This window comes from Muscardinus avellanarius, assembly GCF_963383645.1.
Source record: "Muscardinus avellanarius genome assembly, chromosome: 3".
NCBI classification, from domain to species: Eukaryota; Metazoa; Chordata; class Mammalia; order Rodentia; family Gliridae; genus Muscardinus; species Muscardinus avellanarius.
This window is the reverse complement of record NC_137788.1, coordinates 74,756,406-74,781,500: the sequence shown is the minus strand read 5'-3', so window position 1 is coordinate 74,781,500 and position 25,095 is coordinate 74,756,406. Positions and strand designations below refer to the sequence as shown.

General features: G+C 36.3%; 1 protein-coding gene across 1 annotated transcript in view; it reads right to left on the bottom strand.

The window, feature by feature from the left end:
- The window catches only part of SPATA1 (spermatogenesis associated 1), a gene marked incomplete at its 3' end in the record, with an annotated part of 53,182 nt that overhangs the window by 7,140 nt on the left and 20,947 nt on the right, over nucleotides 1-25,095 (bottom strand). The window contains exons 8-10 of the mRNA XM_080691453.1: nucleotides 12,336-12,447; nucleotides 11,093-11,218; nucleotides 812-990 (exon numbers count right to left, since the gene is read on the bottom strand). Of these exons, the coding sequence (XP_080547579.1) occupies nucleotides 812-990; nucleotides 11,093-11,218; nucleotides 12,336-12,447 (417 nt within the window). The remainder of the gene's footprint in view (nucleotides 1-811; nucleotides 991-11,092; nucleotides 11,219-12,335; nucleotides 12,448-25,095) is intronic.

The following is a 25,095-nucleotide window of genomic DNA, read 5'->3' as shown; positions in this document are numbered from 1 at the left end:
CTTATTTTTCATCATAATTAACATATATCTTTTAGATAAGTGGGATCAATCTAAAAAAATCAAATTGTCCAATGGTCTCTGGAATTTTTTGCTGGAATATATGGTGAAATTACTCAATAATAAAATAAACTTTGATCTAAGAGTAAAGATTATTTCAAGATAAACTGTTCAAAACTTTATAAAACTGCATTAGAATATCAATACCTTCAAATTCTGTGGGTATTATAATCCCTACATAAAAATAAATAAATAAACGCACCACAGGGACATTGTTAGCCCCCTACGCTATTTCATCATATATTTATCTCTCCCATACAATTAGGAAGTGTGGCCCTATCCCCACATATAAAGTGGCATGCTAGTTCATCATTAAGTCAGCACATAGTATTGCTATCAATTATTATTGATCTAGAGTTAGGCTTGGTTGTTACCCACAAGGCTAGAGAGAGATTTATATATCCTGTGATTCTAGCAGAGGTTTCTGTCTTGTTTTAGAGATATACAGCCTTGTTTGCCTTTGGCAACCTTATTGCTACTATTAGAACAAACAATTTTACAATAAAGCCAACACTAAAATAGGGAGAAAATACTAGAAACACCTCACCAATACCAGAAACACCTCACCCTTAAAGACATTATTAATATATTCATCTATCTTTTCAGCAGCCCTCTTCCCACAAGAGACCATGGATTTTGTTACTTTCTAAGCAAGTTTAAAAATTTTGTTAACTGCAGCTCAAATCATTCTAAGTACAATAATACAATTATAAACTTAATTATAAAAGGGAGAAATGTTTAGTAGTTTTAATACCTTAGAGTCTGTGATGTTTGCCAAATTTTTTGGTCTCATTTTTATTTCCCTAGCTTCAAGCTGCATGAGCAATTTTTTATAATAAAGTTCCAAATCTTCTCGAAGTTTTGTTAAAACCTCTTCCAATGATGCGGTGACCTTTTTTGTTTCCAAGTATTTCTTCTTCCAGCTATCACAGGCTACAAAAAACAAACAAAACACCAACAAAAAAAGCAAAAGCTATACAGGTTGAGTATAGTTAAAGGTTTAAATATTTCAATGTAGAAAAGACCCCAAAGTTACTGTCCATATAAACCCTTTTCCTCCTTCTTTCCTCTTCTCCATCCCTTATATGCTTTGACCATGACAGCTAAGGGAGAAATGTTAGATAATAGAAGAAAGTGCTTATAAATAGAATAATATATATCTAGGAATGAAAATCAAGTTTTCCTCTAAATATACAGTTGTTCCTGGAAAAAAAATAACTTAAATCCTGCCTACACCAAAAATATTTTTATTACTTTCAATAATCTTATTTGAAATATTTATTTATATAAACTATAAAAGTAAAACACATGCTATATGTGTATACATATATATTTGTAAATTATTTATTTATTATTTATTGTGGGATTGAACCCAGAGGCATGCTATCTCCAAGCTACATCCCCAGCCCTATTTTATTTTTTTATTGGTGCACTGTAGTCATACATTTTAATGGGATATAAGATGATAGAGACATGCACACATCATTCATTTAGACCTTTCCTGTTTCCCACCCCATTCCCTTCCCACTCCCCTCCTGCTCATGTTTGGCTTATCGATTGGCACTGATATGTTTGTGAATGTAAATCATGTGTATTAGAGTCCCTGTAACTCTTTCCCGTTACCCTCAGTTAGATTGCCTTCTTTGCTCTTAAGATTTCTCTTTCTTCCTCTAGAGTTCTATGATCCACTCCTTTAGCCCTTTACCAGTTTCTACCCCAATCCTTCCCACTCCCTCATTCTCATATTTGGCTGATTGATATGTTTATGAATGTACAGCATGTACATTAGGGATATAGATGAATTAAGGTTTTTAATTCATTTTGCCACTTAATGTCTATTGGGGAGTTAAGACCATTTATACTCAGGGTAATTACTGAGAGATGATTTTGAGTTTTAACCCTCTTTGAAGTAGTGTTTATTCTTTTTTGCTTAGTTGTTTGTTTGATGAAATCAGTTTCTATGTTTTTGGCATTTAGTGGTTCTTTTTTGCAATTAATCTCTTTGAGTATTTTCTCTAGTGATAGTTTGAAAGATATAAATTCTTTCAGTTTCTGTTTGTTATGGAATATTTTTATTTCCCTATTGAATTTGATAGATATTTTTGCTGGATAGAATAATGTTGGCTAGAAGTTGTTTTCCTTCAGAACTTGAAATATGCCTCTCCATGACCCCCTGACTTGGTTTGGGAGGTCTGGTGTGATTCTCCATAGTTTTCCTCTAAGTGTCACTTGGACTTTTGTTTTTGTTGCTTTTCAGTTTCTTTCCTTGACCTTTATGTTAGTCAGTTTGACTATTATGTGGCGTGGTGATCCTTTTCTTCTGTCTTGTCTAAAGGGTGTTTTATATGTTTTCTGACTTGTCGACCTTTTTTTCTATATTTAGGGAATTTTCTGATATTACTTATTTGAAAAGTTTGTAAGTCCCTTTGGCTTCAGCTTCTATTTCCTCTTTGATGCCTATTATTCTTAGGTTAGCTCTTTTAAAATTGGCCTATATCTCTTCAATGTTCAATTCATGCCGCCAAATTGTTTTTTTAAAATACATATCATGTGTTCATTTTTGGAGTGGTCATGTTCAAAGAGTGAGATTCTATTTTCCATGTGGTCTAGCCTATTGTTTAGAGTTTGTACTGATGCCTTCACTTCACATCCTTCTGTTCCTTTAAGGCTTCTTTTTGATTCCTGTTCAGAGTGTCCATTTCTTTGTTCATTTGTTTCTTCATTCCTTTCGGGCTTCTCTGAATTCTTTTCAGAAGTCCTATATCATTTCTACTACTAATGTTCTGAATTGTCCTTCTGGCAATCTGCAATTCTGTGTTGGTAGGTTCTGTTATTGTGGGGTTATAACAGCTGTTTTCTTGCTATTCTTCCTTCTCATTATTTTTGTTTTTTTAAGTTTCTATCTTTGTTGCTTATTGTAGCTTTCTTTCAGTCTGTAGGTTTCTTAAGTCTATTTTCTCTTTTTTAATAGAATGTTATCATGGAGGTAGATATCTACCACAAGGTATGCCTTACAATAGCCTCTACTATATGATTATTCTCTACTCTGTTGTGTATTTTTCTCCCTCTTATACTATCCTTGAAAACTGTGTCTACTATCACTCTACTGTTGGTCTATCTGTAGATTGTCAATACTGGCTTGCACTTACTCTGGGATTCCTTCTGCCCATTGAAGTGGTGGCATTGATGGGTTTTGGGTGTTAAAGCTGTTCTGTCTCTCCCCTCCTTTTAAGGAGTCAGCTCAGAAGTGTGAGAACAGTTTGTGACCTATGTATTATGAAACCCTCAATAATGCGGGCTATTGGGCATTTCCTTCTGTCAGTTGTGCAGTTTATCCTTAGTGTCTAGCAGTCCGTTCTGGCTGTTCACCTCTCTGGTCCAATCTCATCAGTAGGGATTTTGAGGTATAAGCTGGTATATCTAAGTGGAAGTTGAGTTGTATTTAATGGTGAAGGTTGGGTCAGGCAGGAGGAGCTGGAGTCATAGGTACAGAAATAGGGTAGAGGATATGATCAAGCTGAATGAGTTTAAGTGTAGAAAGTTAATATATAGTAGAGATGAGAGATAATGAATATATAGAAATACATAGCCAATATATAATACTTAGGTATAGTGATATGAAATGTAAGAAAAAGAAGAAAGGAAAACCATATGGAGGAAAGAGAGTAGATAGGAAAGAAGCTTATAAAAGGAATGAGGAAGTGAGCAAAGGTAGAAAGTAACAAAACAATCAACAACAACAACAACAAAAATCCGGCAAATATACAAGTACCAAGCTGAATTGACTTCTGCAGTCATCCTGGGTCTTTGTGGATACTTTCAGCCATTTAATGTCTACTGGTGATGGTACTAAACATTCTTATTTGCTCAGTAACCTATAGTAGTGATGCCAGTTTGCAGCCCCAGTTTTGGGTCTCCTGCAATTATTAGGACCCTGAGCTGGTGTCTCTCTCAGTCAGTGCAGGCACTGAGCACTGCTGGTGCCTCTCCTTCTGCACACTTGGGCCTCTAAGCTCTCTACAGGGCCTGTTCCTGTGCCTCTCTCTGTCTATACAGAAGGCAAGTGTTACTGGGTGAGGTAAGGGTAGGCACTGCAGGCCGGAGCCTGTACCTCTCTCTATGCCTACACTGGTGGTGGGTGTCCAGTGTAATCTTGGGGTGATCTTTGGAGACCCTGTGCAGGTGCTATACCCTGGGCACTATTGAACTCATTCTTCTGTGTTTAGCAGCAGCCTCCAACCCAACCTCCTTGGGGGGGGGGTCACTAAATATCTCAAACACTGCTTACTTCACATCAAGTCATGGGCTTCTTTTCTGGGGGTCTCTACAGGCCACAGTGCTTAGAAGTCCCAGTTCAAGCTGACAGGCCAAGATGGCCTAACCCACTGCCAAGTAGCAGCATTCCCCAAGTAAGGCATGGGTTTGGGCCCTTGGCTATCCTGTTCTATTTTTTGGATTTTGTTCTGTCATGATTCAATTACTGTTTAGTTTATCTTTTGGCTGCTTTCTTTCTCTTGTCAAGAAGATGCTGACTTCTAGGAAGATGGTGACCAAGAAAAGCAGTGTTTATGAGTCCTGCTAACACTCGTTCTCTATTGGCACAAAATCAGCACTTTTCTTAGCCAGAAAACACTAACAGCAGAGAAATAAAAAATGTAAACACAACGGACAGAGAAAAAATAGACTAGAAGAACAACCAGAGACCAGAAAAGAAACCAGCCCACATACGGAGCCACACCGGAGCCATCATGCCTCACAGCACCAGGGTCCAGAGAGGAAAAGTAAACAAGGAGCTGAAGTTAGCAGCGGTGGATCATTCAGGTGTAATTCAGCAGTTCTTTCAGTGCAAAGAACGTCTAAAACTCCCAGTGGCCAAATTCATCATGCCTTCCAGGGACTCAGAACAGAGCTCAAAACCAGAAAAGAAATACACCAGCCTCCTGGCTGAGGGCGTGGCAGCAGCATCATATTGCCAGCAGTGGTGAGTTCATCACGCCCACGACAGCTCCGGATCAGCGCGCACAATAACTATAAGTAAAATTGTGGCCCCGTACAGGATAAATTCCAGCACTGCACCCCAAGGGACTTGCGCAGATTTGATAATCTCCCTGGGTCTGAGGTTTTGCAGTCCAACCCAGTGAGTGGCAAAGATACCACACCCTAGTCCAGCTCAGCACCCGCACGGTCTCGCACAGCCCCGATTAACTCCTTGGGTCTGAGACTTTATGATACTTTAAAGGAGTAGTGGCAGCTGAGATTACAACAAAATCAAGATCCAGAGCACCCTAAGTGAAGTTGTGGTGACCTAGGGAAGAACCCAGAGAAGGCACAAACTTCTGAAATCAAGGGAAAGAGGAACAACAATAGAGCAATGAATGCCCACAACCCCGTAATATCAGAATCTGACACACAGAAATTCAGAAGATGAAATCAGAAATATAACTGTAGAAATAATACAGGACTTTCAAAAAGAATTTAGAGAGAGACTAAAAGAAATAAAGGATGCAATCATTGAAATAAAGGCATCAATTCAAACTAAAAACAATCGATTAGACAACATGGAGAATAGAATCTTGCTCCTAGAAGAGGATCACTCAAAAAACGAATGCATAATTCATAATTTAGAAAAAAAATCAGACAGCAAGAATCTGACATTGAAGAAATATGGGCCCATTTTAAGAGAGCTAACCTAAGAATAATTGGAATAGAGGAGGGAAAAGAAGGTGAAACCAAAGGGACCAATAATCTCTTCAAAGAAATAATAGCAGAAAATTTTCCAAATATAGAGCAAGCGGTTGATACACAGGTCCAGGAAACTTATAGAACTCCCTTTAGACAGGATCAGAGAAGAGGTTCCCACACCACATAATTGTCAAAATGACCATGTGGAAGCCAAGCAGAGAATCTTAAAGGCAACAAAAACAAAAGGCCAAGTGACATTCAGTGGCAAACCAATTAGATCACTCCAGACTTCCCAAACCAAGTCATGAAAGCTAGAAGAGTATGGAGTAACATATTTTAAACTCTGAAAGAAAACAACTTCCAGCCAAAAAGTTCCTACCCAGCAAAACTATCTATCAAATTAGATGGGGAAATAAGAAGCTTCCATGACAAACAGAAACTGATGGAATTTATGTCTTCAAAACCAGCGCTACAGAAAATACTCAAAGAGATTAACTACAAAGAAGAAATAGGTAATACAAACCAGAACCAGAGAATCAAGATTTTCCATCCAGCACACAAAAAGGCAAAGAAGAATAAACAGTATTTCAAACAGAAATAAAATCTTAACATGTTAGGAATGAAGTTATCTCTCAATAATCACACTGAATGTAAATGGCCTCAATTCCCCAATAACAAGACATAAAGTGGCAAAATGGATTAAAAACCAGAATCCATCCATCTGTTGCTTACAAGAAACACACTTTACAAGTAAAGATAGTAACAAACTCAAGGTAAAGGGCTGGAGTAAGGTAATTCATGTTAAGTAGCCATTCTAACAAATGTGAAGTAGTATTTCACTACAGTTTTTATTTTTATTTCATTAATGATTAATTACATTATGATAGTGATGAGTGATATTCATGTGTTTATTGGTCATATAAAAATCTTTGGCGATTTTTATCTATTTTTGTCTTTGACCTATTCCTAAAATGTATTGTTTGCTTTTATTGTTGCTAATATTTAGGATTCATATTTGGAATATTAATATATCTTCAGATGTAGCATTTGGAAATATTTTATCCCATTCTATCAGTAACTTTTAATTCTGTTTACATTATCTTTGGATGTACAGGTTTTTTATTTTTTATGAAGTTTGTTTATTCTTTTGTTACTTGTGCCTTTGGAATCATATCCAAGAAATCACTGCCAATTTCAATCTTGTGAAGTTTTATGAACCAGGTTTTCTTCTAAAAGCTTATAGTCTTAAGATTTACATTTAGGTCCTTTATCTATTTTGAGTTAATATTTGTATAAGGTGTTAGGTAAGGGTCCAATTTTATTCTTTTTCATGTAGTTATTATTTTTCAACAATATTTAGTAAAAAGATTATTATTTCCTTCACCAAATGTTCTTGTCAAAAATAACTTGACCATATATGGAAGAATTTCTTTCTAGGCTTTTTATTTTACTCCACTGGTTTATATATCTGCCATTATAGCAGTACTACACTGTTTCGATTATTGTAGCTTTATAAGGTTTGAAATCAGAAAATGTACATCTCGCTTGTTCTTTTTCAAGATTATTTTGGGTATTTAGAGTTCATATTTCATCTTAGGATAGATTTTGTCTATAAAAAAATAAATGTATGATAGTTTCACCTTAAAAAAAAAGAAAAAAAATATCCTCTGGTAAGAAAGAAAACAAGAAAGAAATATTGAAGTGTTATCTCAAAGTGATCAAAAGTTTGATATCAGACAAATGAATCTGTTATGTGAGATTATCATTGTTAATTTTGGATAAATTGCTATAATATTTTTTTTTTTTTTTTTTTGGTGGTACTGGGGTTCCTGGAAGCCCTTCTACCTCCGGGCTACACTCCCAGACCTATTTTTACATTTTCATTTTGGAAACAGGGTCTCCTAAGCCAGCGCACGCGGCTGGCTTCGAACCTGCGCGATCCTCCTGTCTCTGCCTCCCAAGCGCGGGGATTACAAGCGTGCGCCACCACGCCCGGCAATAAATTGCTATAATATTTTTAAAAAAAGAAGAAAAAAGGAGATGCCTTCATGGTCGTTGAATTTCAATTGTTACAGCAACTGAGATGTGCTGCGTCCCACAGTTCCCATCTTGCCCAGACTGTCCTATTTTATTTTGAAACAAAGTCTTGCTAAGTTTCAGAAGGCCTCCCTAAGTTGCTGAGGCTAGCTTTGAACCTGTGATTCTCCTGTCTCAGCCTTTCAAGTCATGGGATTATGGGCATGTGCCACCACACTTGGCAGATATGATATTTCAAAGATATTTTTCCTACTTTTTCAGCTCCATAATGACTTTTATTTTGTAAAATCAGCTGATTTGAGTTATTTGTCAAAATCATTTCAAATAGTTCCTCTAAATTCTTAGGACAGAGTTTCTATTGAGGCTTTCTATTGAGAAAATCAGAAACTAAGTACTATCAGTTTAGTAAGAGATTCTAAATACAAAATTAACAAGAACAAAACAGGTATACTAGTATACCACAATGTTCTTGTTTGTTTCTTTTAGATTAGAATAGACATGAAAAGTCCAAATATAAAAATTCAATATTGTAAGCTGGGCATGGTGGCACATGCTTCTAATCCCAGTACATGGGAGGCTGAGACCAGAGGATCCAGGTTTTGCAACCTGCCTCAGCTACTTAGTGAGGTACTCTGCAACTTAGTGAGACCCTGCTTCAAAATAAAGAATAAAAAATAGGGCTGGGGGTATAGCTTGGAGGTAGAATGGCCCGAGGTTCAATCCCAAGCCACCACACACAAAATAATTCGATATTGTAAGGTAATTTAATTATAGTTATATAGCTATACAGAACTTGAACTTAAGATTTTGTCTATCAATTTTCTCTAAAACCTGTTATCCAATCCATTTGCAGCTTTTATCAGTACTACTGCCACCATCAGTACACTTCCACCATCTGTCATATTCCATATGCTTCAATGCTACTTCTCTAGTCAGTACGCTGTCTTTAATCAAGAAAGCTGCAGCTGCACTGTCAAATTGTTCTCTGTTTCCACTTAAATTGTTCTCTTGCCCCACTTAAATGCTATTCCAAAAAGCAGTCATTCTGATCTAATTTTTTGTGTATATGTGGTGCTGGGCCCAGGGGCATTTTACCTCTTAGCTACACACCCAGCCCTATTTTTTTATTCTTTATTTTGAAACAGGATCTCACTAAGTTGCAGAAGGCCTCACTAAGTAGCTGAGGCTGGCCACAAACCTACTATCCTCCTGTCTCAGCCTCCTATTATGCCCACCTATATTTTTTCTTTTTAATACGCAGTTCTAGGGCTTCAATCAAGGGCCTTGCACATGCTAGGCAAGTGCTCTATCTTAAATCATGCAAATCCCTAATCATTCAATGGCTAGTACTTGAGAGGCAGAGGCAAGAGGATCACAGGTTTGAAGACAGTGCATGGTAACTTAGTGAGACCTTATTCCAAAAAAAATAAAAAAATAAAAAGGTCTTGGGGTATAGTTGAGTGATAGAATGCCCCTGGACTTAACCCCTCATTGTTACCAAAAACAACAACAACAAAACAAGCAAATTAAAAACAAACCCACAAAACAAAAGCAAACAAACCAAAAAATCTTCAGTGGCTTCCCACCTTCCTTAAAAAAATTTTAAACTCTTTGAATTGGATTATCTACTCTTTGCTGAACTTATTTTCCTTCCTACATTGTTCCTTATTTATCATTCTCCAGCCATACTGTTCTTTGATACCACAATGCCATTCTTATCTTTGGTCCTCTTATTTAGTGTTCTTTCTACTCAGATTGATTTTTCACTATTTTTATATATTCCTTCTCCCTATTAATCAAATCTTAACAATAGCTCCTCATAGATGTCTTCTATGAAAACTCTAGCTAAAGCATCTCTCTCATGCCACATCAGTCTTTACAATGCTTTTTTAATTGTCTTCCTCTGATCAGTAACTGCTATTGTCTTGTTATTTACTGTCTGTGTCCTCATATTTGGAAGCAAACTCCAGAGATTTTGTTCATTGAAGCCTCAGCATTTAAAACAATGCCTCACACATAGTAGGATCACTACTTAATGGTTAATACATACCTTTTCTTTTGAAAATTTCCTACTGTAGTAGAAAATGATTGATCACTCTCATTTTATTTACAGAAAAACTGAGTGAGAGGCACAAAGGAGAGAAATAATTTGCCTAAGTAAAAAACTGATCTGGTTTTAGAATCCAGGTTCTGTGATTTTTAGTTCATTGACCAAATTGGTCTGATAAAACTGCTCTTTCAAAATTACCACAGGGCTGAGTCACTGCCTTCATTTTCAGGATAACAATTTAACATTATGAGACAAAGTCTTCCAAAATACCTCTTGACATTATCTATTATCTTAAGTCAGTTCTAGAACTGAAACCAGTGCTATAAATTAACACTAAAATTAATTTTATATATGCATTTTGATCATACAATCCTCATGTACACCCAAAAATGAAGGCCTCTCATGTGATTTAGCATCTCTCAAGTCCTTAACTTATACTTACCTTACAGTGTCTCATCTTTCCATTTCTACCAGTTCTAATAACCGTTTCTAATTCTATTGCAAGAAAACTACTTACATATTTTAAGGCCAAGAGATATAAATATCGTATCTTCAAACAAAATGCCTAGAGGAGTCTAAGAGACTCAAAATGGCTCTTAAGAATAAGTGATATCTAAGCTGATCTTGAATGGTTCGTAGAAAATAGCTAGGTGAACTGTGAAGATGAAGGTACGGGGAGAAGGTAGAAAAAAAGAAATAGATCGAATGAAAAGAATGCTTGAAGGCCTGAAGCCAACTAGTACACTTCAGATCCTAGCATATCCAATACAGAAGTATTGAGAGGAATGGAAGCCTCTTTTGATTTCTTCTATCCAATTTAGCTGTAATTACTTTATACTCTTATTCACAGAATTCAGTAATTCCTTTTTAATAGCATTCAAGAGGATGTATCATTAATGTTTAACTTAATGCTTGACCCCACTGGGCCATAAGACAAGATTGTGTCTGACTATTAGTGTCTCCTCAGCACTAGAACAGTGGCTAGATTTAGTAGGCACTTAGTACTTAATAAATGGATGAAAGAAAAATAAGCAAATAAATTTCAGTTATAATAGTGAATCTTAGTTTACAAAATCCTATGTAAAACATTTATTGTACAAAAGAGCTGAACCATTGCTTTGTTCTCTATGTTGAATTCAATTATATACCACTTAAACTATAATAACAGGATAATATTAATCTTAAGTTTATAATTTATTCTAAAAGTATCAATTATGTCAAACTTTTTTTCTTTATAGTGATGAAAATCTATATAATAACCTTTACCATGATATCTTTTCAATCTGCTTTGTTCAAATAGCTTTTCAACTTTTTTTATTAGTTCTTCTCTAATTCTTTCCAGATATCTTCTTTCTTCCTTTACTTGTTTCATTTGTTCAATAATCTTCTCTCCTAAAGAGATTTTAACCCATACCATCAATGTTGAAAAGCTAAAATATGGTTCATATCCTAAAAAATGCAATGTAAAACTTAAAAAGTATCTATAACAGGATGAATAAATTTTATACAAAACTTTTGTTTTTCTTACTGCATTTATGATCATGAAGAATGTGGAGGAGATATTCTGATTTTTAAGAGTGAATTTATAAAGTAGTATTATCTCTAATGGATTTAAATATATATATGTATGTATGAGTAAAAACTAGGTTAAAATCAGTAGTTATGCTTATATTTTTTGGTTTAATTCTCTTCATAAATCATTTTGGGCCCATGGTAATTGTAATTATATCTTACATGGAAAATGTATATTTTAGGGCAAAATAATATTAAATGACTAAACACGCATAGTAATCACAAAATTCACATAATTTCACTTTTATTTATTTATTTATTTATTTATTTATTTTTAATTTTTTTGGTGGTACTGGGGGTGGAACCCAGAGGCTTTCTACCTCCGGGCTATACTCCCAGACTTTTTTTGTTTTGTTTTGTTTGGAAACAGGGTTTCACCAAGTTGCTGAAAGCCTCACTAATTAACTGAGGCTGGCTTTGAACCTGTGCGATCCTCCTGTCTCAGCCTCCCAAGCGCAGGGATTACAAGCATGCGCCACCACGCCTGGTTCATAATTTCACTTTTATATTGTAGTAAAATACACATAGCAAAATCTACAACTTTAACTATTTTAAATGTACAGTTCAGTGACATTAAGTATATCCATATTATTGTGCAACCATCACTTCCATCTATCTCCGTACTTTTTTAAGTTCCCAAACCGAAACTCTGTACCCATTAAAAATGAATCCATTAACTTTTTTTTTTTTTTTGGGTGTTACTGGGGTTCCTGGAAACCCTCTACCTCTGGGCTACACTCCCAGACCTAGTTTATATTTTTATTTGGAAACAGGGTCTCTTAAGCCAGTGAGGCTGGCTTTGAACCTGCGCTATCCTGTCTCCGCCCCCCCCCCCCAAGTGCGGGGATTACAAGTGTACGCCTCCACACCCGGCTCCATTAACATATTTAACTCTGCTTCCCAGTATCATCTATACTTAGGATGTTACAATACTTACTTTCAATCTTTAATAAAGAGATATCAGTTGTTCTTGAAGAAAGAACAGGTTGATAGGGAAGTGAGGGAAAATCAATAAGGTCTGGCAGGGTGATATGCTCCTTTTCACCTGTCTTTAAGGAAACACAAAAATATCAATAAGATCTGGTAAGGATGCACATTCTCTTTTCATTTTTAAGTATTTGAAAATGCACACCTACAGTGCATTTTTTCTCTTCTTACTTATACAGTGATGAACTCCCAGATTCTCACTCATGTTCTGGTTTCTCCATTCCACTATTATATGAACAATGTACACAGGCATATTAAGCAAAAAATTTAAAAAAATAATCCACTACTTTTTTTCCCCAAACATTATTTCCTTCCACGATTCCTAGTTTCAGTAATTTGACATAATCTCTTAAGTTTTCTAAGACGGATATTATTTTTTCATTTTGAGTCAATTTAATTACTTTGCTTATAAAATAAGAAATTCTATCACACTTTGAAAATTATAGTATCAAGGGCTGGACATTGTGTCGGATGTTTATAATCCCAGTACTTGGGAGGCTGTGATAGGAGGTTCACACAGGTTTTAAGCCAGCCTCAGCTACTCAGTGAGGCGCTCAGCAACTTAGTGAGATGCTGTTTCTAATTAAAATATAAAGACAGGCGTGGTGGCTCACACTAGTAATCGCAGCATTCGGGAGGCTGAGACTGAAGGATTGCGGTTTGTGGACAGCCTCAGCTACTTAGTGAGGCCCTCTACAACTTAGCGAGGCCCTCCGCAATTTAGTGAGACCATATTTCAAAAATAAAGAATAAAAAATAGGGCAGGGCATGTAGTTTGGAGGTCGAATGCCCCTGGGTTCCATCCCCAGACCCACAAAATAAATAAATAAATTAAATATAAAATAGGTTTTGGGCTATAGCCTGGAGGTAGAAAGCCCCTGGGTTACATCCCCAGTATCACACACACACACACACACACACACACACACACACACACACACCAAAAAAAATTTATAGCATTGAATTTTACATTTTATTCTCATATATCTTACTTTCCCAGCACTTGTTTATATTGCCTTCATCTTTTCTAATTTTTGTCTTTCTACTTTTTTGATAAATTGCCTCAAGTCTTACCATGTTGATGTTTCTCCCACTACTACTTTATAAACCTTGAACTGTTTTCAGTTTTGCAGTTTTTTAATCCTCCAACTCATTAGTTTCTAATTTTAACTTCATCAAGTTCTAACTCTCTTATTCTTTTTGTTTTATTATTATTATTTTTGTATATTATTAAGTTCCCACAGGTCATGGAAACTACCTTAGAATCTTTCTGCATATACTTTAAACTACCAAAAAATGAAAGTATATACAATCACCCATAATTTATGCCTAGACATAGAATCTTCCAATTTACATATAAGCAGGGAATAAGGACCTACAACAGAGTGTTTTCAGGAGCTCAGAGCTGAGTAGTGTGTCATATTTAAACTATGTATCAGAGAGATAGATTACATGAGAAATAACCACTATGGTTCAATCTGAAAGGAAAGGTCCCCAAGGGGTAGAGAAGTAGTAAAAGCAAAGAGATGACCTGGTAGATCACAGCACTTTCTATAAGTGGTCCAAAAGAAAGGGCCTGAAAAAATAGGAGGCCAGAGGTGGTAATCATTGGAAGAGTTTCTGAGAGAAAGAAAAATGCTTTGTAAGGTAGGGGTGTTCCTTGAGGGGGGTCTAGTTTGCTAAGAGAAAGAAAGAAAATTAAGTTCAACTTAAAGTTTGTAGAAGAGAATAAAAAACAATAGTAAAAATCAAAAATTCCCACAAAGCCTTAAGTACATAAAAAAGAAAAAAGTAAGCCAGGTGTGGTAGTGTATGTTTGTAATCTTAGTATTTGGGAAGCTGAGAAAGGAAAAAAATCACAGTTTCCAGGACAGCCTCAGCAATTTAGTGAGGTTCCCAGAAACCTAGTGAGTCCTTATTTCCAAATAAGAAATAAAACAAGGTTGAGAGTATAGCTCAGAATTAAAAGACCCATACTAGGTCAATCCCTAGTAAAAGAAAGAAAGAAGAAAGAAAGAAAGAAAGAAAGAAAGAAAGAAAGAAAGAAAGAAAGAAAGAAAGGGTGTATTTCATTTTAACAACAGAAGAGGGTGCTCCTGATCTAAGAAACAAAGTAAGCCATTACTGTTCCTAAGAATGCTTGATATTACTGACACAGAAAAATCTAACAAAATAATCATGAACAACAGATACACACAATTATTTATGAGGAAAACCTTAAAATCAAGAGCTAAATAAAAAATAGCCTGGAAGCAGAAAAAACTTGATACTACAAACATAAAGTATAATTAAGCATTTGTAGATATTGATGAACACCATACAAAACATTGAAAACTCAGAAAATTGTAAAACAGGAAGATGTAAAATGTAGCCTGGCCAAACACAAAAAATAATAAACAAAATTGTCTTGTAAATAAATAAACTAGCAGGTATACAACAGAAAAAGGATATGACAAAAATATATTATGGAAAATTAAGAACAGAAATAAAAAGGTACTAAAACGAAATATAAATACAGTAGTAAAATGAATCAGAAAGTGATATAAAAGGTAAAGAATATCTAAGATAATTCATCCCAAAATAAGAAAAATGAGACAATTAAGTCAGATAAATTACAATTTCAAAAATATTCTTAAAATAAAATGTCTTAATTTTCATACTTAAAAAGGGCCCACTGTGTACCTAGATAAACCTGACCTAAAATTCTCAAGTGAAGAATATAGCCTATTCTATATTACATACATAATACTTTTGATATAGCCTATCAAAAGTATTACATATTAAAAGAACATTCAGACTGTCTAGGCAAAAAATACCCAGGCAAATTAATAAAGAAAATAAGGTTAGCATCACACTTCTAAATAACATGTAAGGCTTCTGGGAAGATGGCTACTGAGAAAGGCACATCTAAGTTATGCTGACATTTGAAACTCAAAAGCCAAGAAAAAAAAAGCAGCAAAAAATTGAACAAAGCAATAAAAAATTAAAAGGCAGAGGAAGCAACGCTAGAAGACAGAACAGAGGACAGCAAAGTACCCTGCTCAAAGTAAAGCTGCAGCCTCGGAGGCTGAGGGGGCACCATCTTGCCTAACCAATCCTGGACGGCTGCACTGAAGCCTCTTGAGAACCCCAGCAAAGAAGTCAACAACTTGATTGGAAGTAAGCAGCTGCAGCTCATTGAAATTGTAAGCAGTCAGAACCTCACTCTATGCTCCAGATAGATCCGACTGCCCAAACACCAGGCTAGAACCTGCCAAAGCAAAGATCCACAGCAGTGCTCAACAACACTTTAAGTTGAGCCATTGCTACAGATGAATGCCCAGCGGGATCACAGGAATTCAAACAGAAAACAACAGACTTGTGGAGTCTGAGTTTGTGGTTTACCCAGTGAAGGTTGTGGTGGAGTCTGCTGTCAGTCTTATTTGAGTCAAGAATTAGCAGACAGCCCACTGGGCCAAACAGGCAAAGAGGCCTACAGTTCACAGGGTGCAGGACTCTAGTAGGGCCTCTGAGGATTGCCACAAGTTACTCAGTTGGGGAGACATCAGACCAACTCAGCCCTATCTGTGGAGATTTTGGCTCCCTGAGAATACACTGGTTTTGGTGCTATTAAAACCTGCCACCTACGTAGGCAAGGAGAGACACAGGGTTCACTGAAAGAGTGGAGACCTGAGCTTACTCTACATCCAGCCCCTGTGATACAAGCTGCCTGTGTAGACAGAAAGAGATTCAGAGAAAGGCCCCGTGGAGAGCTCAGAGACCCAGGCTTGCAGCAGGAAAGGTGCCAGTGGCACTTGGCACCTGCACAGATAGAGAAATACACCAGGCCAAAGAAATCATTGAAGGAGCTCAAAAAGTAAGGCTATAAACTAACATCATAGCCGGGCGTGGTGGAGCACGCTTGTAATACCTGCGCTTGGGAGGCAGAGACAGGAGGATCGCGCAGGTTCGAAGCCAGCCGCATGTGCTGGCTTAGGAGACCCTGTTTCCAAATAAAAATGTAAAAATAGGTCTGGGAATGTAACCCGGAGGTAGAAGGGCTTCCAGGAACCCCAGTACCACCAAATAAATAAAAATAAATAAATAAATTAACATCATTGCTATAGGTTATAGAGTAAATGAGAGTACTTGGAACATGCTCACAAACCTAATATAGAAAGTGAACCTGAAACAGTTGAAAAAAATTCAGGAGACCCAGGAGAACAAAAGCAGAGGCTAGTTCTGCTCTGTACTCATATATTTGTATGGTTGTTTTGCTTTGTTGCATTTTGTTTTTTTGTGTGTGCGTGTTTGTGTTTGTGTGTGTGTGCTTGTTTGCTTCCTCTCTTCCCATCCTTTTTATGTTTCTTCTCTTTTTCATACATACTCTGTTTTCCTCATCCTTTTTTTTTTTTTTGGCGGGTCTGGGGATGGAACCCAGGAGCATTCGACCTCTAAGCTACACCCCCTGCCCTATTTTTTATTCTTTATTTTGAAACCAGATCTCACTGAGTTGCAAAGGGCCTCACTAAGTAACTGAGGCTGTCTGTGATCCGTGATCCTCTGGTCTCAGCCTCCCGAAAAGCCACCATGCCTGGCTTCCTTTTTTTTCTTTGTCTTGTATTGAATCCACTTCATATCACTATACCTAAATATTCTACACTGGTAACTAGAATCCTCCACTATATTTACTATCTCTAATCTCCACTATATATTACTTTTCTACACTCAAACTCTCATTCTATTTAATTCTATCTGCTGTTTTACCCTGTTTTTGCATTTACTGCTCTAGCACCTTCCTCCTCACTCAACCTTCACCATTGAGTACAATACAACTCACCCTTGTATATAAGACCTGACAACTACAGAGGGAAAGCTATAAAAAACAATAAAGACACAAATGTAAGAAACATGAAATCATGAGAAGAAAGCAAGCAAGGAAGCAATGGGCTTCCACAACCCTACAATAACAGAACCCACCAACACAGAATTACAAAGATTGCCAGAAGGACATTTTAGAACATTAGTAGTAGAAATGATATGGGACTTCTGAAAATAATTCAGAGAAGACTGAAAGAAATGAAGGAACAAGTAAACAAAGAATCTGACACCCTGAGCAAGAATAAAAAAGAAGTCTTAAAGGAACAGAAGGATATAGTCATTGAAGTGAAGATATCAGTACAAACTCTAAACAGTAGGCTAGACCACATGGAAAACAGAATCTCATTCTTAGAACATGACAACTCAAAAAATGCACAGTATGTAGTTTACAAAAAACAATTTGGTGGCATGAATTGGACATTGAAGAGATACAGGCCAATTTTAAAAGAGATAACCTAAGAATAATAAGCATAAAGAGGGAATAGAAATAGAAACCAAAGGAATCGACAAACTTTTCAAATAAGTAATATCAGAAAATTCCCCAAATATAGAAAATGAGGTCAATAAACAAGTCAAAAAACATACAGAACACCCTTTAAACAAGATAAGAGAAAAGATTCATCACATCACATAATAGTCAAACTGGCTAACACAAAGGCCAAGGAGAGAATCATAAAGGTGATAAAAGCAAAATAACAAGTGACATTCAAAGGAAAACCAAGTAGAATCACTCCAGACCTCCCAAACCAAGTCAGGGGGGCCTGGAGAAGCATATTTCAATTTCGGAAAGAAGACAACTTACAGCCAAGACTATCCTATCTAGCAAAATATCTCTCAAATTCAACAGAAAAATAAAAATATTCCACAACAGAAGCAGAAAGAATTTATATATTCCAAACCAGCTCTAGAAAAAAATACTCAAAGGGATTAATTTCAAAAAAGAATCACTAAATGCCAGAAAAAGAGAAACAATGATTTTCATCAAACAAACAATTAAGCAAAAAAGAATAAACACTACTTCAAAGAGAGTTAAAACTCAAAATGTTAGGAATTAAAAATTATCTCTCAATAATCATCCTGAATATAAATGTCTTAACTCCCCAATAAATAGACATTAGGTGGCAAAATGAATTAAAAGCCTTAATCCATCAACATGCTGCCTTCAAGAAACATACCTTACAAGTGAAGATACAAACTAAAGGTAAAGGGCTAGAGCAAGGTAATCCATGCCAATGGAACTCAAGTATATGCAGGAGTAATAACTATGATATCAGACAAGTTAGACTTCAAGCCCAAGCTTATCAGAAGAGACATAGCAGGTCATTTTTTTTTTTTTACTGGTAAAAGGAATAATTCAGCAAGAGGATATAATGATAGTCACCATTTATGCCCCAAACATAGGTACAGCCACTTTTTGTGTGGTACTAGGGACTGAACCCAGGAGCATTCTACTTCTGAGTTACACCCCAGCCCTATTTTTTATTCTTTATTTTGAAACAGGGTCTCACTAAGTTGTGGAGGGCCTCATTAAGTAACTGAGGCTGTCTGCGAACCTGGATCTTCCTTTCTCAGTCTCCCAAGTAGTGGGATTACAAGCAGATGCCACAAGGCCCAGCTGGTAGAGTCACTGTCATGAAACAAACTCTTTGTGACACTGACTCACACATAGATCCCAATACTATAATACTGGAAGACTTCAACACTGCTCTCACACTGCTAGATTGATGTTCTAGACAAGAGGTCAGTAAAGATACCTCAGACATAAAGAACACCATAAACTAAGTGGACCTATTAGACACAGAGAATATTCTACCCAAATACAGCTGAATTCACATTTTTTTCAGTCGTTCATGAAACTTTCTCCAAAATAAACCACACCCTAGGCTACTACCAAATTTGAAAAGTGTGACATAGCCGGGAGTGGTGATGAATGCTTGTAATCCCCGCACTTGGGAGGCTGAGACAGGAGGATTGTGAAGGTTCAAAGCCAGCCTCACTGGCTTAAGAAACCCTGTTTCCAAATAAAAATATAAAATAGGTCTGGGAGTGTAGAACGGAGGTAGAAGGGCTTCCAGAAACCCCAGTACCACCAAAAAAAAAAAAAAGTGTGACATAATCCCCTGCATCGTTTCAGACTATAATGGAATGAAACTAGATCAACTATAAGAAAACCCAGAAAAACCACATAAATACATGGAAACTGAACACCACACTGCTGAATGAGGAATAGGTCACAGATGAAATAAGGGGCCTGGGGTGGTGGCACACACTTGTAATCCCTGCACTTGCGAGGCAGAGACAGGAAGATCACACAGGTTCGAAGCCAGCCTTAGCCAGCTTAAGATACCCTGTTTCCGCCGGGCATGGTGGCGCAGGCTTGTAATCCCCACGCTTGGGAGGCGGAGACAGGAGGATAGCTCTGGTTCGGAGCCAGCCTGGCTGGCTTAAGAGACCCTGCTTCCAAATAAAAAAAATATAAAAAAAAATAGGTCTGGGAGTGTAGCCCAGAGGTAGGTAGGAGGGCTTCCAGAAACCCCAGTACCACCCAAAAAAAAAAAAAAAAAAAAAGATACCCTGTTTCCAAATAAAATATAAAATAGGTCTGGGAGTGTAGCCTGGAGGTAGAAGGCCCCTGGGTTCCATCCCCAGTGCCACAAAAAAAAAAAAAAAAAAAAAAAAAAAAATTAAAAAAAATAAATAAAGGGTAGAAATTAATAAATTCCTTAAAACAAAAATAGAGGCATAACATCAAAACCTCTGGGACACCTTAAAGGTAGTATTAAGAGGAAAATTCATAGCACTGAGTGCCCATATATGAAGAACAGAAAATCAACAATTAAGGAACCTAATGACACACCTCAAAGCCCTTAAAAACTATAACAGACTAACCCCAAAGCCCCCTTAAAAACTATAACAGACTAAACCCCCAAGCCAGCTGATGACAGGAAATTATTAAAATCAGAGCAGAAATCAATGAAGTAGAGAACAACAACAATAAAACAATATAGAAAATCAAGAAAACTTTAAGCTGGTTTCTTGAAAAAAATATTTAAGATAGATAAACCACTAGCCAACTCAGCCAAAAGAAAAAAACGAATCAATCCAAATTACTAAAATAAGAAATGAAAAGGGAACATTACCACTGGCAGCATGGGAATACAGAGGATTATCAGAAACTACTTTGAAAAACTCAATACCAACAAAATGAAAAATCTACATGAAATTGACAAATTTCTAGATGCATATAACCTTCCTAAATTAAATCAAGAATATATAGAAAATTTAAACTGACCAATAGCAACCAAAAATATCGAAGCATCAATAAAGAGCATACTATCAAAGAAAATTCTAAGACAAGATTGATTCCCAGGTAAAATTAATAAAACCTTTATAGAAGAGCTAATCCCAATGCTTTTCAATCTATTCAATAAAATAGAAAGAAACAGGAGTCTCCTAGATACATTATTTAAAGCCAACATCACATTATACCAAAACCAAATAAAGACAGCTCAAGATAAGAAAACCACAGGCCTATATCATTGCTGAACGTAGACACAAAACTACTAAACAAAATACTAGCAACACGCATTCAAAGCCACATCAAGAAAATCATACACCATGATCAAGTCGGGCTCAGGCAGGTATGCAAGGCTAGTTTCACATATGCAAAAAAATCCATGTGATACACCACATGAACAGAACTAAAGATATAAATCACATGATCTTTTAATATATGGTGAAAAAGCATTCAACAAAATCCAATACCTATTCATGCTAAAAGCACTACAGAGAATTGGAATAGAAGAACATATCTCAACATCATTAAGGCAATATACAATAGGCCTGTAGCCAATATCATATTAAATGGGGATAAACTGCAACATTTCCCCCTAAAATTTGAAATAAGACAAGTATGTCTACTATTACCATTCCTTTTTAATATAGTACTTGAGACTCTAGCTAGAGCAATAAAACAAGAGAATAAAATCAAAGAAGTACAAATAGTAAGAAAAAAAAAAGACTAAAACTATCCCTATTTGCAGATGACATATTATACTTATAAGACCCAACAAACTCAACCAAAAGGCTCATAGAACTGATAAAAAAAACTTCAGCAAAGTGTCTGGATACAAAATCAATCTTAAAAAATCAGAAACTTTTCTGTATGCCAACCATAAATCCATTGAAAAAGAAATCCAAGCCAGGCGTGATAGCACACACTTGTAGTCCCAGCACTCAGAGGCTGAGACAGGAGGATTGCGGTTTATGGACAGCCTCAGCTACTTAGTGAGGCCTTCTGCAACTTAGTGAGACCATGTTTCAAAATAAAGAATTAAGAGTCGGACGTGGTGGCACAGGCTTGTAACACCCGCGCTTGGGAGGCGGAGACAGGAGGATCGCGCAGGTTTGAAGCAAGCCACGCTGGCTTAAGAGACCCTGTGTACAAATAAAAAAAGTATAAAAATAGGTCTGGGAGTGTAGCCCGGAGGTAAGAACCCCAGTACCACCAAATAAATAAATAAATAAATAAATAAATAAATAAATAATAAATAGGGTAGAGAGTGTATCTTGGAGGTCGAATGAGCCTGGGTTCCATTCCCAGAACTGCAAAAAAAAAAAAAAAAAAGAAAAGAAAAAAATCCAGGAAACACTTAAACTCACAATATCCACCCCCAAAATAAAATACTTAAGATATTAACCTAACCAAGGAGGTAAAAGACCTCTACAAATAAAATTATTAAACAATGAAAAAAGAAATCTAAAAAGACCTTAGAAGAATAAATTACTTTTCATGCTGATTTTCAATTTAAAGCCAACATCACATTATACCAAAACCAAATAAAGACAGCTCAAGATAAGAAAACCACAGGCCTATATCATTGCTGAACGTAGACACAAAACTACTAAACAAAATACTAGCAACACGCATTCAAAGCCACATCAAGAAAATCATACACCATGATCAAGTCGGGCTCAGGCAGGTATGCAAGGCTAGTTTCACATATGCAAAAAAATCCATGTGATACACCACATGAACAGAACTAAAGATATAAATAAATAGGCAGAATAAATATCATCAAAATCACCATTCTTCCAAAAGTAATCTAGAGATTCAATGCAATCCCCATTGAATTACTAAGGTCATTCTTCACAGATATAAAAAAATCAGTTCTTAAACTCCCTAAACTCATTTAGAACAACAACAAATCCAGAATAGCCAAAGTAGTTCTCAGTAGCAAGAACTATACAGGAGGCATCACAATACCTAACTTCAAAATATACCACAAAGCCACAGTAATAAAAGCTGCATGGTATTGGCACAAAAACAAACCAATGGAACAGAATAGAATAGAAACAAATCCACATGCTTGAAGCCAAATGATTTTTGACAAAGGAGCCAAAAACATACACTGGAAAAAAGATAGTTTCTCAACAAATAATGTTAACCAAACTGGTTAATCATATGCAGAAAATGGAAATAAACCCCACTTTCTCACCCTGCACAAGAGTCAATTCAAGATGGATCAAAGACCTGGAAATCAGACCAGAGACCTTGCAGCTACTTAAGGAGGGCATAGGTACAATACTTCAACACAGAGGAAGAGCAACTCTCAACAAGACCCCAAGGCAAATGCAATTTAAAGGAGGAACAATGCATGTGATTGCATTAAATTGAAGAGCTTCTGTATAGCTAAAAAAATACTATCAAGAACCTCAAGAGAAAGCCAACAAAATGGGAGAAGGTTTTGTCCCAGGTACTCCTCCAATAGAGGACTAATATCCAGAATATACAGAGAATTCAAGAAACTCATCACTAAGAATACAAATAATCCAATTAAAAAATGGGCAAGTGAATTAAATAGATACTTCACAAAAGAAGAAATACAAATGGCCAATAAATATAACAAATAATTTTCAACATCAGTATCAATCAGAAAAATACAAATCAAACTACCCTGAGATTTTACCTAAGCCCAATTAGAATGGCAATCATTCAAAACACAAACAAACAACAACAAATGCTGATGAGACAGTACTAATTCCTGGATTCACATGGCGCAAAATAAACTAAATACATCCTACTTTTGTGTATTTCAGCCTAAGTCAGCAAAACAGGTTTTAATTTCTCATTTAAGCGCTATGTTTAGGTTTTCATGGTTAACCTGTATTGTGAGTGTTGTCTCATAGGTTTGAAGCTTTCAGACATCAGATGGTAGTATGAGCAGCATCCAAGAGAAACATCTATTGAAGCCCTTCGGACATCTATAGAGACATTCTCACCCATCTGACTCCCTCACCACCACCCTGTATGAATGTTACCCTAAAGCTGGGGACCCCAACTTCATCCCTGTTCAGCTAGAAGCGGTTTATGACCGACTTGGCATCCTTACTCCTTTGCTAATGGGTACATTCATGTGATAAAATCAGGAGAAAGTAATGGAAATTTAGCTCTGGTAAATGTTTGTAAAATTGTAAAAGTCAAAATGTATTTTCTGTATCTACCTTTGGCCTGACAGGTGTCAGGAAGTTACTAGACAGAGGGGGAAATGTACCAGTATTGGGAATGGCCTAGGAAGATTTGAGAAAGCTCTAATTATTAAGATATTTCAAAAATTGGGTGACAGGCAAATCTGTGAAAGACTTGGTCTTGGTTTCCGTCAGGAAGCAAACAGCTATTGAAATTTGGATTGACTTAGCTAAAAGTAATTAGCAAGTCCATAGGAGGGGGAGCTAGGACTTCCTTCCTCTTTCTAAAGACAGATCTACATAATAATCTAGCTAGGATGGGAGGAGGGGATTGACCTTCATGAAAGGACACACCTTGGCGGGGGGGGGGGGGGGGGGAACCTTACAGGGATGTTTACTACATCAGAATTATGTAAACAAGATGGAGGTCATGGGTATAAAAGGTCTGGTCCACATGTTGTATCTTTGGTGGTGAATTCATTCGAACCACCTCCCCATGCCATTTCTGAATGGCATGAGGCTGTAACTGTCTTCTGTATTTCTATCTTTTTAATAAACTTCTTTAAATCTTAAAAAACACACACACACACAAATGCTGATGAGAATGTTGAAAAGTGGGAACTCTAATACATTGTTGATGGGATTTAAAATTAGTGCAACCACTTTGGAAAATAGGATGGAGGATCCTCAGAAGAATGAGAATGAACCTACCATATGACTCAGCAATACCACTTCTTGGTATCTACCCAAAAGAATGGAAACCAAACTAAACAATGGAAACCAAACTACCAGGCTAATGTACATCTATCTATGTTTATAGTTGTACAATACTCAATTGCCAAAGTATAGAACCAGCCAAGATGTCCACCGACAGATGAGTAGATTATAAAACTATGGGATATGCACACAATGAAATTGTACTCAGCCATAAAAAAGAACAAAATTATGTCCTTTGCAGGGCAATGGATAAAACTAGATAACATGCTAAGTGAAATTCACCAGTCACAGAAAGTGATAGTTCAGATGTTTTCCCTAAAATATGGAAGCTAGGGAGAAAATGGGATATAGGAGGGACTCTAGGCAAAGAAAAAGAAACCTTAGATGAGTAAAGAAGGTGACCTAACTGAGGGAGATGGGATGGGCAAAGAGAGAAGCATCCTAATCCCCATCATGTATATTCACAAACATATCAAAATCAATCACTAAGCCAAATAGGAGAAGAAGAGAGAGGAGAAAGAATGTAGTAGGAATCATCATGATGTATGTTAACAATGCACCAATAAATTAAAAATATATTTTAATATAAAAAATAACATAAATCAAGGAATCAGTAGAATAATATTTTAAAGATAGGAGAAATAAGCCAAGGATTTTATAATCAA